Raw genomic sequence first — 14,514 nt, 5'->3', positions numbered from 1 at the left:
ATTCCTTACCAGCCACCAACAATCCATCTACGCAATTTATCGTGTTCTTTAAGGAACTGCGATTAGTGCCTTGTTCTTTCTTACATAAATTAACGACCTGCCAATTAACCTTTGTTAGGAAACACGGTTATTTGCTGATAACGGTGCGCTCTATTGCCAATATAACGTTAATGATTTTTTAACCCTTCAATATGATATCAGCCTTCTCTGCTTCAAAGTAGTATCGACCTTGAATACTAACGCGTCATCCCTTTTATGTTTCCACCTTTGGTTACCCCATCTCCTTAGCGAATATGCCATATTTCGCTTCGTTGTCTCATCAGTTAGCTTCTGCTAGTACATTAGACTTGGTCTGTGCCCCAATATGTCCTGGGCCACCAATATTCACAGTGTAACGTATGATGCTGACTTAGATGCCTTCACCGCCTTTTTCGACCTGTTCCCTCTCCTGTCAAATGTATAGCTTACTAAAGTATTCCGTTAGCCCTGAAGTCAAGTATGCCTGTGCTATCAGGGCTCCCCACACAAACCATGCTAAACGCTAGAATCCATACAAAACAGCGCTGCATTATTAATCTTCTCTTAATATTCCTACACCTCCACTATGACAGAACTTATAAGGGGATTTACATTGATGGATCCTATATAAAGACGTTGCATAAGAAAAATTATTTTTGGTCACCAATGCACAAAAGTTGATGAGATTTTTTTTTTTCTTAGAAGAACACAGGACAGGTGAAATTGGAGATCGCAGGGAGAGACCTTCGTCCTGCAGTGGTGATAAAATATGATGATGATGATGATGATGACGACGACGACGATGAGATTATGATAATAATGATGACGACGAGGATGACGACGATGATGATGATGATGATCATAGAATCTTTTGACTGTTGGAAGCAAAATTTCAATTCAGGTCGTCAATGGTTTTATGAAAATTGTTCACAACCGCAAAAGTACAGAAAACAAAAATATATCGTGTTTTTAGAGTTATGAATTCATAAGCTGCAAGCTTCTCTTTCTTTCACGCACAAGTTACTGGGAATTTAAAAAAATTCGAGTACCTAAACAAAAACTAAGTTGAAACAGTCGCTAAAATCGAACTTTATATTCCGATTGCAAGCACTCTCATCCAAATTGGTCCATGGGTTTTGTGATAAATGCATTTCTGCGTTTTACATGTATTTGATACACTTCATTCGAGCGCTATTCATTGCAAACACATCGTTGAACAGCTCCTCCACGACTGTACATCCCCACCCCTCATGTCTAAGCCCCTCGAGGCCCTTTGATCTGGAGATAAATAAATAAATAAATAAATAAATAAATAAATAAATAAATTTGTGTGAATGTCTCAAGTAAACAAGGCACTATGACAAGTTTAGATCCTTGGACCAGCCCCTTTTAAAGGTCAAGCTTCGATCCAACGCGCAACATGTCTCTTTTTTATTGCGTGCATAAAACACAAAAATGATAGACTTTGGAAAGAAGATGACACTAACCAATGTTTACGAACGGCAAACACTCTTTACTTTGCGCAGAAGCATAGAAAACGCTCCATTGCAACAATATCGTTCAGAAAAAGCAGCCATTTGTGCTGGTCTCCTCTTGCATTATCTATATTCTCGGGCTGGGCATACGTTAACATCTGCGTGCAGCCCGACCATGCGCATCTTCCAAATGGCCCATGCATAGTTAACATTATGAAGATTTCATATGGTATGCCATTCTCACTGGGAACTGAAAAATCAAAGAGCAAATTCGGTATGGCGTTATACGTTTTCTCAGGGATGTATATAATGCAGGAGGAGATGAGCTCCAATGGTTGCTTGTTCTGAATGTTCTTGCCGCACAGAAGCGTTTTTAATTATCCTCCGCAAGGTAAAGTTTTTTTGCCACTTCTAAACATCGGTTATATATTCAAGAATGGGGCAGCCTGGGGCTTCAAATCGTTGGTGCCTTTGGTGTTAAAGTAATGAGGCACCTTTTCGCATTTCTTAAAAACTTGCGAGAAGCAGTGGTATCCTGGCTATACATAAGACAGAAGTTTAAAAAAAGAAACAGTGTGCCTGAAAGTTGAATAACCGTGCAAAAACTGTAAAGTAAAAGAAGATAGCACCATGTACGAAAGCAAGGGACGATATACACTGCTGGTCTCGCATAGAGGTAAACCCATACGCACAGAAACTTGAAACATTCTTCACAATAATATGTTGCGGCCTAACTTAATTAAACCATTGTCACAGAATGTCTGGTCGGACGGCCATCTCTTTTGCCCTGTTTCGGTAAGGAGGATGGAAAAGTAATGGCTTGTTTTTTTTTTTATATATCGCCTAAAAGAAAAAGAAATAAAATGGGCACTCCTTTTGGCGGAGAACTTCGTGACTGTACAGTTGTTGTTCTAGATTTCTCGCAACCGCTTACAAGGCCTCAGCTCTTAGGTTTAGCTAACAAAGAAGTAGGCAAAAGTACCATGCCTTACAGGAGTTCTTTATTCATCAAAACCCATCGTCTAGATTAATTTCCCACAATAGGCGTGCAATCCTTATTCTGCTGAAGGATTGTAATGATGACAACCATTCTGACTATGGAGTTAACACGTTACTCCTATTGAGAGCTTCTTAAGAGCCGTAGAATGAAGCGCAAATAGGGCACCTCAGGTGACTCAGAGTCTGTATTCGTCACACGCCCAGTATAGAGAGCGTAAACTTTATTTTCAACTCAATAAGAATATAGTCCGGCGTCTTTTTAGTGGGTCTGGGCACCCGCCGCGGGCGCGGTTCCGAGACCTTGTCTCGAAGCGGCTTCCTCGACTCGCTGGACGGCCCAGAGTTGTGCTGTCAGGTTCGAGCCCAGCGGAAAAAGAAAACATTTTCCGCGGTCTGTAATTAAAGACATAAAGCCCTTCACGATAAATATGAATTGGGCTGATGGGATTGTAGAACACCTGATTACTTTTGCTTTATGAAATCTTTGCAGTTTGCTGACAGTCGATTTCGTAGCAACTTTACCACAAACCACCGGGCCGAGATGCCACTTGTAGTCCTCCTGTGCATCTTTCCGCACTGCACGAAGGACACACTGCCCCCCCCCCTTTCCTTATTTCGTTCCCCCCTTTTCCTTACCTCCAGTTTGGGAAAGCAAACCGGCTGCTCGTCTGGCTGACCTCCCTTACTCTTTCTCTGATATTTTTCCTCTCTGTTGTACTACAAGCACTGCGTCTTGGCTTGCGAACTTGCCTCTCAATGTTTTACTTTTGTTCTCTTTTCAATTTCCCCAACACGTGCAGGCACTTCGAAGCGCCTCGTCGCGCGCGAAGGCCACCAGACGGAGTTGCCGTGCGACCTGCGCGACGCCCTGTCAAATGACTCGCTCGCTTTCGTGCACTGGTACCACGCCCCCGAGCGCGAGCTTCACAGCGGCTCCCCCGGCGCTGCCTCCTCGCTGGGATACGGTTTCCGTGCAGCCATGGCCAGCCGCGAGCCCATCTACACGGTGGATTTCGGGCCGGACCCGGCGCTCAGCAGGGAGACAACTGTCGGAGCCGCGGGTGGCAACGGTGCCGCGGGAGGAAGCGCGGGTGGACGAGGGAATAACTTGCTGCAGGTGGGTGCCTTGGGCCCAGTCGTAATGCGTCATTACAGCAATTGGCTCTAAAAGCTTTCGTAACTTGCTTTACTAAAGGTGATATCATATCTGCATTAACTGTTAGAGAATTCTTCTGCGTCTTTGCTGAAAGAGATATTGTATCTATGTATAGTTCATCGTTGTCTGTGTATACATTTTTGTATATATGCTACATTTGATGTTTTCAGTTATTTGGTTGACTCAAGTGTGTTTATATTTTTGCAAGACGTGCACAGTGTCTCACTTGGGTGCTGTATTTCTTCAATAACGACTGCGTAAGCATTGGTGCACAGTATGTCCCCAAATAGTAAACAGCCTTACGAAAGACGCTTTATTGCCGCGATCATTTTTAGTATAGCCTGCTGTTCGGCTGTGAATCAAGAATTTTGGGGTTTTTGTTTTATTTGAGCCAGTGAAACAGTAGTAGCCAACATTTCCAACTTCATTCTTATAAATCATTCACGGACTCGCCAGTGCGTTACACCAGCACTTTGCCTTGGTATTGACAGGGAACCGCAACTGTCCCCACCCCTGCCTTTTCCCTCTCCTTAGTCTCGCGCCTGCTCTATTACCCGCCCATTTCAATCAATGAAATGCGCCGTTACGACTTCAACGAATACGGTCACGCACGGCAGCGATTCGTAGTTGCTTTTCACGTTACTGCAACGAGCAGCCCTTACAGCTTCAAGTTCGACCGAAGTACATAAATGCTGTTGTAAGGCTACCATTTCACTGTGTGAATATTGCCTAGCAACTGCCGAAAGAGACATTTCCAAGTCCCAACTGCGAAAGCAGTTTAAGGGACGCCTCTTGCGCAACAGAACGCGCGCGTTAAGTTCCCCGCCCTACTTTAGCGAGATTTTTTTTCATTGGACCACCAATTGTTTTACAGATGTTCAAAAAACTGTATTTTGAAGCTAAAGAAGGATTAGGTACATGACGGTTTATATACGCAGCAAAAAACACGTGTTGTAATCAATTGAATGGAGTACAGAGTACTGTATAGAATTTATATGACAATTTTCAAGCGTTCACGAGATATTGAAAATTGCTGTTATTTATTGAATATTGTGCCGCCTTCACAAAATACATGTGAGGAGTGCATCAGTTTTGTTCGCGTGAGGTGGCCCAATGGCTAGTCATGATTCAAGAAGCTTTCTTTTTCTAAGTGTAGTCTGTCATGGGGGGGGGGAGGGGCATCCACTTTTGCTGCATAACCTATTCGACAGCATGATTTCCTGGCGCTTATGGTGGAGAAGTGTGCAACATAGGAAAGAACCTTTCAGTACGTTAGGTAGCTTGGAAAATTCACATACCTCTCATTTAGACGGCAACCTAGGAGTTATTACATCAAGCCGGAGTGCTTCTTTTTCTGTATTGTTTATTTTCTTAAAGTATATGTTGTGGCGAAGATATCCGAAGCCTCCAATTCATCTTTATACGTTCACCTATTTCATCAGTGCGCCAAATATAGTGCGCCAAATATAATACAGTGCGCCAAAAATTGTGCAGTGCTTGCGCACTGAAGGAATTTAAGCCCTTCGCATGTCGTTTGAGGAAGGGGCTGCCTATAATGGAAACGTCCACTGTTTAAGTAGTGGCAATCCGCATAATCTTCAGTATAGGAGGCCCCATAGAGTTTCATGTGATTACTAGAGGCAACTGCGCCGCTAGTGCTTATGGCAGCTGAAATCAACGCAGTTCACCTAGCGTAGGAATGAGGGCTAGTACACGGCTTTGCCTAAAATTCATCCTTCTGGCTTCAAATGGCCTTGTGACTTTGCAATGTGATAATCTAAAGAAAAACACTGCGTTATGAATAACTAGATAAACATTATTATAATTGTTCGCTGTCTGGATTGGAGCACAGTACCTCCAGCATAAAAGCCCGACATTGAAATTATGATGCCACTGAGGCATGGATAAGAGGAAACACTGCAAGTAGCAGCGATTATGCGTGCTTGCAGTCTTCCGTCGGCACCGTCGAGACATGACTTGACATGCGAGGGGGCAGTCAATCTGACGACAAATTTTGAAGCAGTCATAAATAAGGAGAGAATAAAGACAATGATAATAAAAATTTGAAGAAATGAGTTTAAATGAAGTGAGTGGTGATAAGATAGGTGGAAAAAAGCTACAATAATCAGCAGGGCAATCGTTCTGTTACACTTAACGAATCAAACACTGCGCAACTAGTCTTTGTGGCTATAACCCACTGTCGAGACCCCAGATGATGTCATTACCGGTATATTTATTCCTAAGTCAATTTTGCAAGTGGAGCTTCGAGTAATCTCATTTTCAGGTTCGAATATCGTCAGCACGATAAAAATAGATGCGCTATCGATTCAATTTCTTTACAGTTCTGACACAGAGGGGACATCATCGGACAAGCTCTATGTATACAAAAATTCATTTGTGGGGTGCGACAGCGTGATCTGGTGTACTGAACTTCCAATTCCCAAGAAGGACACCACTCTTTATTCCATCTAAAAACTTAGATGATGAAAGTCTGAAGATGTTATCAGCGATAACTTCTTAAAATAATTTTGTAGGCATAATTTCTTGTATCCCTACGCAGTAACGTAAGTTGTATCCGGTAAAATAAGAATCAAAGGTCCACTTAGAGACGCTCTGGATAATCTGCCATTGCGTTTAAGTATACACCACGGAGGCCTGGAACCCACAGTACATAATTTTTTCGTAAAGTTGTAGGGAATAAATTTTAGAACACACTGAAGATGCCTGCATTTATAGCCTTGGAAAGCGACAAAGGCACGAACAGAGTATCTTTATCTACGACAGCTAAGGGATTGATTCGCAGGAAGTTTGCGTAGTGCTAGAATAATCACCAATGGTTCTGGTTCAAAAAATATAGGCGTAAAATCCCGAAATCGAGTACAGAAGGACTAAGAGGAGAAGAGAAAATGCCTTCCCCCGCCTTCTAGTCTGGCATTGAACCATCAGTGGCCATTGCTTCGTTCCAGGTGAGAAAGATAATCTTGTAATTGGCCATTTACATATTGAGATGGCAATAGTATACCATCTTATCGGAAAATACCGTCAAATTCAAGCTGAAGGCGTACGTTGAATTGACTTGGGTGAATACGTTGAATTTGCCCATTCAGTGTTGTTAGCTGTACCGGTACGAATATGATCAGACGGGTGTGCGTGTAGTCGCGGTCAAATATTACGATACAATGTACTTAGTTCAGTAATAAAAACATACATTAATCTTTGTTTTGGGGTATCGTAAGTTTCTGGTACGTTTTCACTGTAAGGAACCTGAATCTTCTTTTTAAACATGGTATTCGCGTTTCCGTATAGAGAAATGTGCTTTCCATAAAGTTAGAGAATAACGCACAATCGCAGAGCTTGCCTCTGTGATAATATGAGAGCCTGAATTTGTTGAGCTGGACGGCCGGAAAACAAGAAGCACCCAGATGAGCGCTCCACCGTTAGCACAGTAGCCGGTCTTCTTCGTCTTCAGGGGTGTGCCTGCGGAATACAGCGTCACTGCGCAAGGTCACATCAGGGCTTACAATAAATTGTATTGCGTTAACCGCTTGTTCGTCTCTGCCACTCTTGAGAATTCCCTGGAACGAGCTCTTATACTACGTTAGGAGCCTGCGGGAGTTAGTGGCGCCATCTGGTTCCGCGAATAGCCCCCCGCATTCTCATTTCTCGGCGGTGCATTTGTGCGTCGGTCTGTCTTCCCGTTCAATTCGGGCGCCGTGTGCACGGGTGAAACTCGCCTCCGAACACTGGAGTGTTGGAATTTGCGCAAAAGTTTGCCACATAGCCGCAGAGAAGACGAATTTTTGCCTCAGCACTTGGAGGTCACTCGTCAAGCAGAACCAAGCCAGGTCAACTATCAAGAGTTCCTTCTCGACCATGAAAAGTATCTGGCGTAGTCCTGCATAAGTTTACCTCCATTTGTACATTTATTTTCCGACAATAGACGGGTTTTCACTATAAGTTGCGTTGGGGCGTCAGAAATTTCCACTTTCCCGCGCACATACAATAGATCCGAATTTTCAGGTTCAGTGGCGAGTACGGCGAAAGAACGATAATACGCACAGCATGTCTCTGATGCAAGCGCCTAGTTTCTTCAGCTATATTTATTCAATGAATGTACAAAGCTGACAGCGAGGACCAAATCTTCCCTCATTCTCTGTGGCCGGGTACCAGACCATGGCAATGGCAATCTGTTCAGCAGCGGAAGGTAATATCCTGTGTGACGCAGCAGTGCATTGTCAGTAATTCATGCACATGTTTAGAGAGTAACATTCACCTAGCTGTCGAGAGATTAGGCTCTACCAATTCACAGAATCAACAAAAATTGAGATTACACAGGCAAACAAGCCCTTTAATTCACCGAAGTAACACAAAAAATACCAAATAGTGCGCAAAAGCGACTGCAATGTTGCTTCAGCTGTATAAAAGTACTAGGTTGTCCGTAATCTTCTTGCCTTTTGCGTATTCCACGGTCCGCGAAACCGGGTACGGAAGTAGCGTAAAACAGTAGCAGTGATGGTAGTCACATGTTGTGACACATAGCTTTAACTACAGTGCATCTCAAAGAAATTGTTGCGTTAGTCTTCTCATTCAAGGAAAATCACGAAATCACTGCACGTTAAAGATTAAGTCATTACAGCGCTTTACTCCTACATTTAGGTAGAAAACTTTGGTAACGGCAGTATTGGCTTTGTGTGCTCGTTATTTAAACTCTTTATCACAAGATGTCGCGAGCAGCATTGTTGCTAATTTGCAGCTATTGAATAAACCGGTACTCCGCAAGTGCGAATACGCTTACGGAGAAGCTAAAACTATCTGAAATTCATGTCCGCGCACGCAGGTGAGCCGCTCAGCAGGACAAGGATGGGTGGGGCGTGCCTACTTTTCCATCATCGGCCACCCGGCCAGTCTCAAGGTCAACAGTGTACGCTTCGAGGACGCCGGTATGTACACGTGCACGGCAGTGTACCGGGACGGCGCCCGCAGGAACTCGACGGTGCGGCTTCATGTCGTCGGTGAGTGCATTGGCTGAAGCGCCTTGGAGAACACTGGTCTCTTTGGCCTTCCATAGCACCTCGGTAGCGCACTGTATGATTCGGAGTTGTTAGGTGCCGTTTTCAACAGGCAGTGCTCTTGTGTATCGCGCAATTGAGATAACCGTGTTATAGGGTATACGCGAAATTTGGTAAGGTGGCTTTGGCGCTCACCTAACACTACGTAACCTGGATGGCGGTCTGCGCGTTAGAATCGTAATATAGGTTTCAACATTTGGGCTGCTGACACCATTCCTACTACCGTCTATTCTTCCCGCCACCTAAACTTTGAAAATGTGTCACTCAGATTTATTACTGCTGCTGCTACTGCTGATGATGACGATTTATTGGCACCCAGCTTGCAAATGGTCGGTCACAAATAGTCACCTAGCCGCCCACTTGAGATATTGAGGTATCCGATAGATCATTCTTACTCTAGCAGTTTTGTGTACATCGCCTTCATCTTCGTAGTCTCCCTCAAATCTTGTATACTGTGCCGTTACCTGTCTTTAACGGATCTGGTCATATAAAACTAGTCCCTATTTTTTTTTCACCAGTACTCTAAACGTCTCTTTGTTATCTCGACTGCTGACCGGTTGATCTTTCCGCCCACTTTAAATACAAGCGCTTCTGGAATGTGTACTTTACCTACGGGCCTTAATGGGTGAATACTTTCGCAATCCATTAGGACTTGCCGAGTGGCCTCCGATTTTCCCTCGAACAGGCACGTGCCTATCAGCTGGAAAGCAATTTTGCTTAGCCAAAGTAAGTTGTGTGGGCAAGCCTGCTTACGGAGTTTCACAGACCCGCTATAGGATTCGCTTAAGCCTGGATAGCACTTTTCTATAGTCATTAGTCCAACTCCTCACTTTCTCGTCAGAAATGTCAGGGGCTCTACATTTACGAACCTCATTTAAAGAATTAAACAATCTGTCGTCTATAGTTTAAAAGGCCCCTCGCCAGGCGGCATAGCAAATGTCAGTTATAAGCTTAAAATTGTTACGTGAGCTTATAGGGAGCATGCTCCTATGAGTGGGCAGCGCAACCCGGACGAAAGACGAGAGGAAGTACACAATACGAGTGCAGACTAACATATGGTTGATTTTTTCAAACAAGAGACTATAATATACGGGAAATGTAAACAGGTGTAAAGTGACGTTTACAAGGGTGTTAACCTATCTTGCAATTCAGTCACCAACTGTTCAATCACCAACTCGCCCAGCTTGCCGTGTTAATTCTAGGGAGCGTTCTCCCGCAAGAATTTTTCAAATTGGTTCATTAATAGCCGAGATATAATATTTCAGTGTCGCAAGTTGATGATTTCGCGAGGCGAGGGCCACTGCCATGAGAGGCACTCTCTCCACTTGCCCCGTCTAGCCTCCGCCAGCGAAATTCCTTTCCAGCGTTCTCCCGTACTGGTGCTCGAGGATCGCGTGACGCATCGGTCACGCGCCTTGCCTTCAGTTTGTATTTCCTTGCGTGTTTGCTGTGCGGCGCACTTCCGCTGACGGCGTCGTGCGCGAGCTGTCGCGTTTGTCTCCTTTCGCGCAGCCCACGCTTTTCCGCGCTCTGCACGAGAACACCTGACTAGCGGTGTGAGTTAGCGCTACACGAATGCTATGGCAGACACAAGCGGTTCCTAGAAAATGATCGGGTGCTGGAACATAGTAGAAAATGACCTACTTTTGTTGTCTGCGCTCGCGACTGCATGTCGTGGGAACAATCATACAAAACGGAAGTACTCTTGCTGCGGTGCGAAGTAAAACAAGAACACACAGACATTCGGTCTGTGCGTTTCATTATTTCTCCATACTATAGTTTGTCTATTAAAGCAATATATTCGCAGTATTTCTAGAAGTCACGTGTCCCTACGAGGAACTCACAGCAGTGCGATACGCGTAGGAACACTTGTGCGATATACGTGAACAGCGAGAAGAAAGGCAAATAGCACCCGGTTTGAAATTTAAGCTCTTTTCGTAGTGCGTAGCGATGTAGTGTAATACTTAGCAGACACGATTATTAGCACGCATTCTATGCATGGCGCTTGTAAGCTCAATATGGTCAGACCTGGCGAGGGGCCTTTAAGCTTGCCATTATTACTTCAAATGGTGTTTTCCTAATTACTAATTCGATTTGAAGAGTTCACTTTAACTGTTCACTGAACCAATGGCCAACTTGCAAGGTTAAAAGTGGTTCACAATTCAGAGACATTAGGAAACAACCAAAGATAAAAGAGGTTCCAACCAGAATAATTAGCTACGTAGGGCTTCGTCATCGTTTCAAATGTTATCTGAAGGGCTTAAGAGGAAGCTTTAGCTCAGGTGCTCCTATCTAAATACATTTAAAAGGAGAATTGATTTCTCTCGGCAAACACTGCACCAAATTTGACGAAGTTTGTTGCATTTAAAAGAAAAGCTTAAAATTTAGTGAATGTTGGTTTCGAATTTTCGATTTAGGTCGTCAATTTTTTATTATATGTTGACAAAAATTGAACATTTTCAAAAAATGACACTATGAAGTTTACAACTCTGCAACTCAACAACGAAGAAGTATAATACAATTCTGTGAGTTGCATCTGATAGTACATCTAAAGCGGACAAAATTGATACGTTACACATGAATATAAAAAACTTAAGTAACATGGAAATACAGCTTTTGCAGAACCCTTGTAACCAACGTAACAAATTCACCTAAAATATAAAATGACATATTGAATTTGTCCGCTTTGAATGGTCTAATGGATGCCGTTTACAGAACCGCGATATCTGTTCTTGAGGCAGAGCTATGAACTTGTAAACTTCGTGCTTCTATTTTTTTCATACGGTCGAATATTTAAAATTCTTTTTAACAAAATTTAGGTCCTAAATCGAAATTCCGCTTCCAACAGTCACTAGAATTTAACTTTCTCTCTCAAATTCAGCAAATTTCATTAAACTAGGTCCAGGGGTTGTGTCAGAAAAACGTTTTTGCGTTTTACATGTATTTGAATAGGCCGCGTCGGAGTTGGGCCCGAGCTAAAGCTTCCTCTTAATGGTTTCGTATGCGCATGACACAAGCACCAGATTTTCTTTTTTATACTTTATGTAAACTTTTAACCTTCGTTCACCTGCTCGCAGCAGGTTGTAACGTGATGCTGTTCATATTTCTGAGCCACAATTCCTTAAACATAAAACTGACCTGGGAATGCGTGAAATTATTTAGCTGCTCCATTTAGTCACTGTTGTGTTTCTTCGATAACTTCAACGCTTCGCTATGGACAAAGAATTATGTTTTTTTTTATGTTCCAACTTATATATATATATATTCACGTAAAAATTAAAAAAAGGTTGAAATCCTTAGTAAAAAAGCAAATCTTGTTCACCCTATATCTGTCCCTCTTTAGGTTAAATCATGTGATATCCTAACTCTAGGGGAAGTTAAGTTAAGTAAAGTTAAGTTAAGTGCGACTTACAGTGCAAACGGCAGAAGGCAAGGTGTCAAGAAAAGAAAATGCTCTTCCCCGCCAGCGCAATACCACGGTGACGTCTACGCCGGAAGATAACGTAGCATAAATTTTCATTGGTTCTTTACTAGTGAAGAATACCTAGAAACTCAGTACTTCAGCAAACGCTTGTCAAAGACTTTCGTCTTTCACACAGTGCGCTCTGTCCAGAGTCATGCTCGAAAAATAGTCAATAACTATCGGTTCTTTTTAGTAATCTCCCTTACTTAAACGGCTAAATTTGTATACGTTCGTCGAGAATATCTGCATAATTGAAATAATTGAAGCGACCATTATACTATCAAATATTTCGAAGGAATTACTGGTGAGGCTATGTCTAGTTGCAAACTTATTTCATATACCGCCCTCCTCATTTTTGGTACAGGAACATCTAAGTGACTGCATATTAATAACATCAGTAAGTACACAAAGGCATACGTTGCTATCTCGTTGTTGGTAACGGCCGTAAGGGAAATTTGGTGAAGTACTTTACAGTACAGTATATTAACGGAAGCACTCAAGGAGCCAGTAAGTATGTTTCAGTTCGAAAATGCACATAAGTTTTGCAGTTTTCATACAAGCAAAGCGCCGGCGCACATTTGGGCCATCTAATATTCGACCTTTATACAGGTAATTAGGCTATTAATCATTTAGCTTGAGTTCAACGGTGAATTGATGTACTCTAGGAACTTTGCTGGGTAGTGCTGAAGAAGAGCATGGCGTATACAACCGAGAATGCCTCAATGAACGCGCATATATTCATCTGTGAAAGAGCATTTTATTGTTTAAGGCTCGGTAGTCACAACACTGGTGCGATGATGCGTTATAATTTTCTTTTACACTACGCAAAAACGAAATACAATTTATTGTACATTTGATTTTAAGGAGTGCGCCAACTATAAGGTTCAAGTAATTTAGCAGTTTTATTCTTTTATAGCAATGCGTGCCAAAATTATTTAATGGCATCGGAATTATGGTGCATTGGTGACAAGCCCAATTGGTGGACGAAAGGAAAGAAAGCCGCACCCAGAGCCTTTGAATTGCTAAACGACAAATCAATGTCCGCAAAGTAACAAAGTGTTGGAAATGCATGGGATAAATTGCCAGTATCGCCTCACTTACTAGTTCCCCTGACACTTGAAAATCGTAACCTTTTGCAGCGTAATAGTTGGCAAATTCACACAGCATTGCAAATGCATAGGATAACTTTCCAGCGTTACCTCCCAAACTGGTTCCTCTGAGGTCTAAAAGTCGTATTATTTGCACAAAATGCATAATGCAGAAAATTGTGATGGAGGTGTACTTTTCATGAACGCGCGCGTTCGATTTTGTTTCAGGACGTAGTTTAACTCACGAAATTTTATGGCTGTGCGCAATGTGCGGAGTTCCATGCTGTGCTGATCAAAAAAAAAAAAAAAAAGAAAGAGACGGCTTTTGGTTTCTGCTACTTTTTCTACGCATGTTTTGTCTTGAATGTGGCGGTCGCTGATAAGTTCTGACTTAAAACCTAAAAGTGTTATCTTAGATGTTCATTTCGGAATATTTCCTTCTAGCGTCCTTTTTTTCACCTGCATCATTCGCGATAAAAGAATTGTACTTTAATAAGACCAAATTCAGTTGAGCCCTTCGGTGTTGCAATTCTTGTGCCCAAATTTTTGTCGCTCCTGTGTCATCGCTCCTCCTGAAACAACAATGTGCCATGCCGAAAGAGGGCAAGCCATACTAAATATGTGCAACGAAAAATCGAATCTGCCGCCGAAGGCAAAAGAGGAAAAACGAAATGGCCACCGACGCACCTCTGGCATTAGCGTTCGTCATTGGTCAAATGACAAAGGTCTTTACCCCTAGCCGTTAAGGCGCTGCAAGCGAAGAAGGAAAGTGGAGAATTCAGAGGCGATGCAGAGGCGGATAATAGACAAAATAAATGCTAAGATCAAGAAGGCCACACAAGAGCATACCAAAAAACGCTTGTGGAGAGCAGGAAGAATCGAGCGGAAATTGAAGGCGATATCTTCCTCTCCTTTCTCCTTTTAGCGGGCGTCACTTGAACGCCTTATTTTTGGTTCCTCCGCTTCTAGCTACTATCCCTCTGATCGACCATATCCGCCTTTATTTTTTACAAGACGCCATTTATTCTGCTTCTGCGTCATTTCGCGCCATTATTGCTTTTTGCCGAGTGGCGTCAGAGGTCATGACCCCTTTTTGTTGCGTACCGACCAGGGGTCGAACGAAGGGCACGAACGGGTAGCGAAAGAAAAATCGTGCGGCAGACTATCAAGCATCCTTATTGTACCACTCGGTAGATAAATCGTTCTCGGTTTATCTGACTTATAGAGTAAAGAAGGAACGTCCGCG

The 14,514-nt window shown here is 42.9% G+C and overlaps 1 protein-coding gene across 2 annotated transcripts in view; it reads left to right on the top strand.

Moving 5' to 3' along the window:
- Positions 1-14,514, top strand: part of LOC126540503 (neural cell adhesion molecule 2-like) — a 282,822-nt gene that overhangs the window by 217,203 nt on the left and 51,105 nt on the right. For both annotated transcript variants that reach the window (XM_055076069.2, XM_055076070.2), the window contains exons 2-3: positions 3,293-3,609; positions 8,486-8,660. In XM_055076069.2, the coding sequence (XP_054932044.1) occupies positions 3,293-3,609; positions 8,486-8,660 (492 nt within the window). The remainder of the gene's footprint in view (positions 1-3,292; positions 3,610-8,485; positions 8,661-14,514) is intronic.

Source organism: Dermacentor andersoni, chromosome 2 (assembly GCF_023375885.2).
Source record: "Dermacentor andersoni chromosome 2, qqDerAnde1_hic_scaffold, whole genome shotgun sequence".
Lineage (NCBI taxonomy): Eukaryota > Metazoa > Arthropoda > Arachnida > Ixodida > Ixodidae > Dermacentor > Dermacentor andersoni.
The sequence above is the reverse complement of the archived record's forward strand: the minus strand, read 5'-3'. Positions and strand labels throughout refer to the sequence as shown.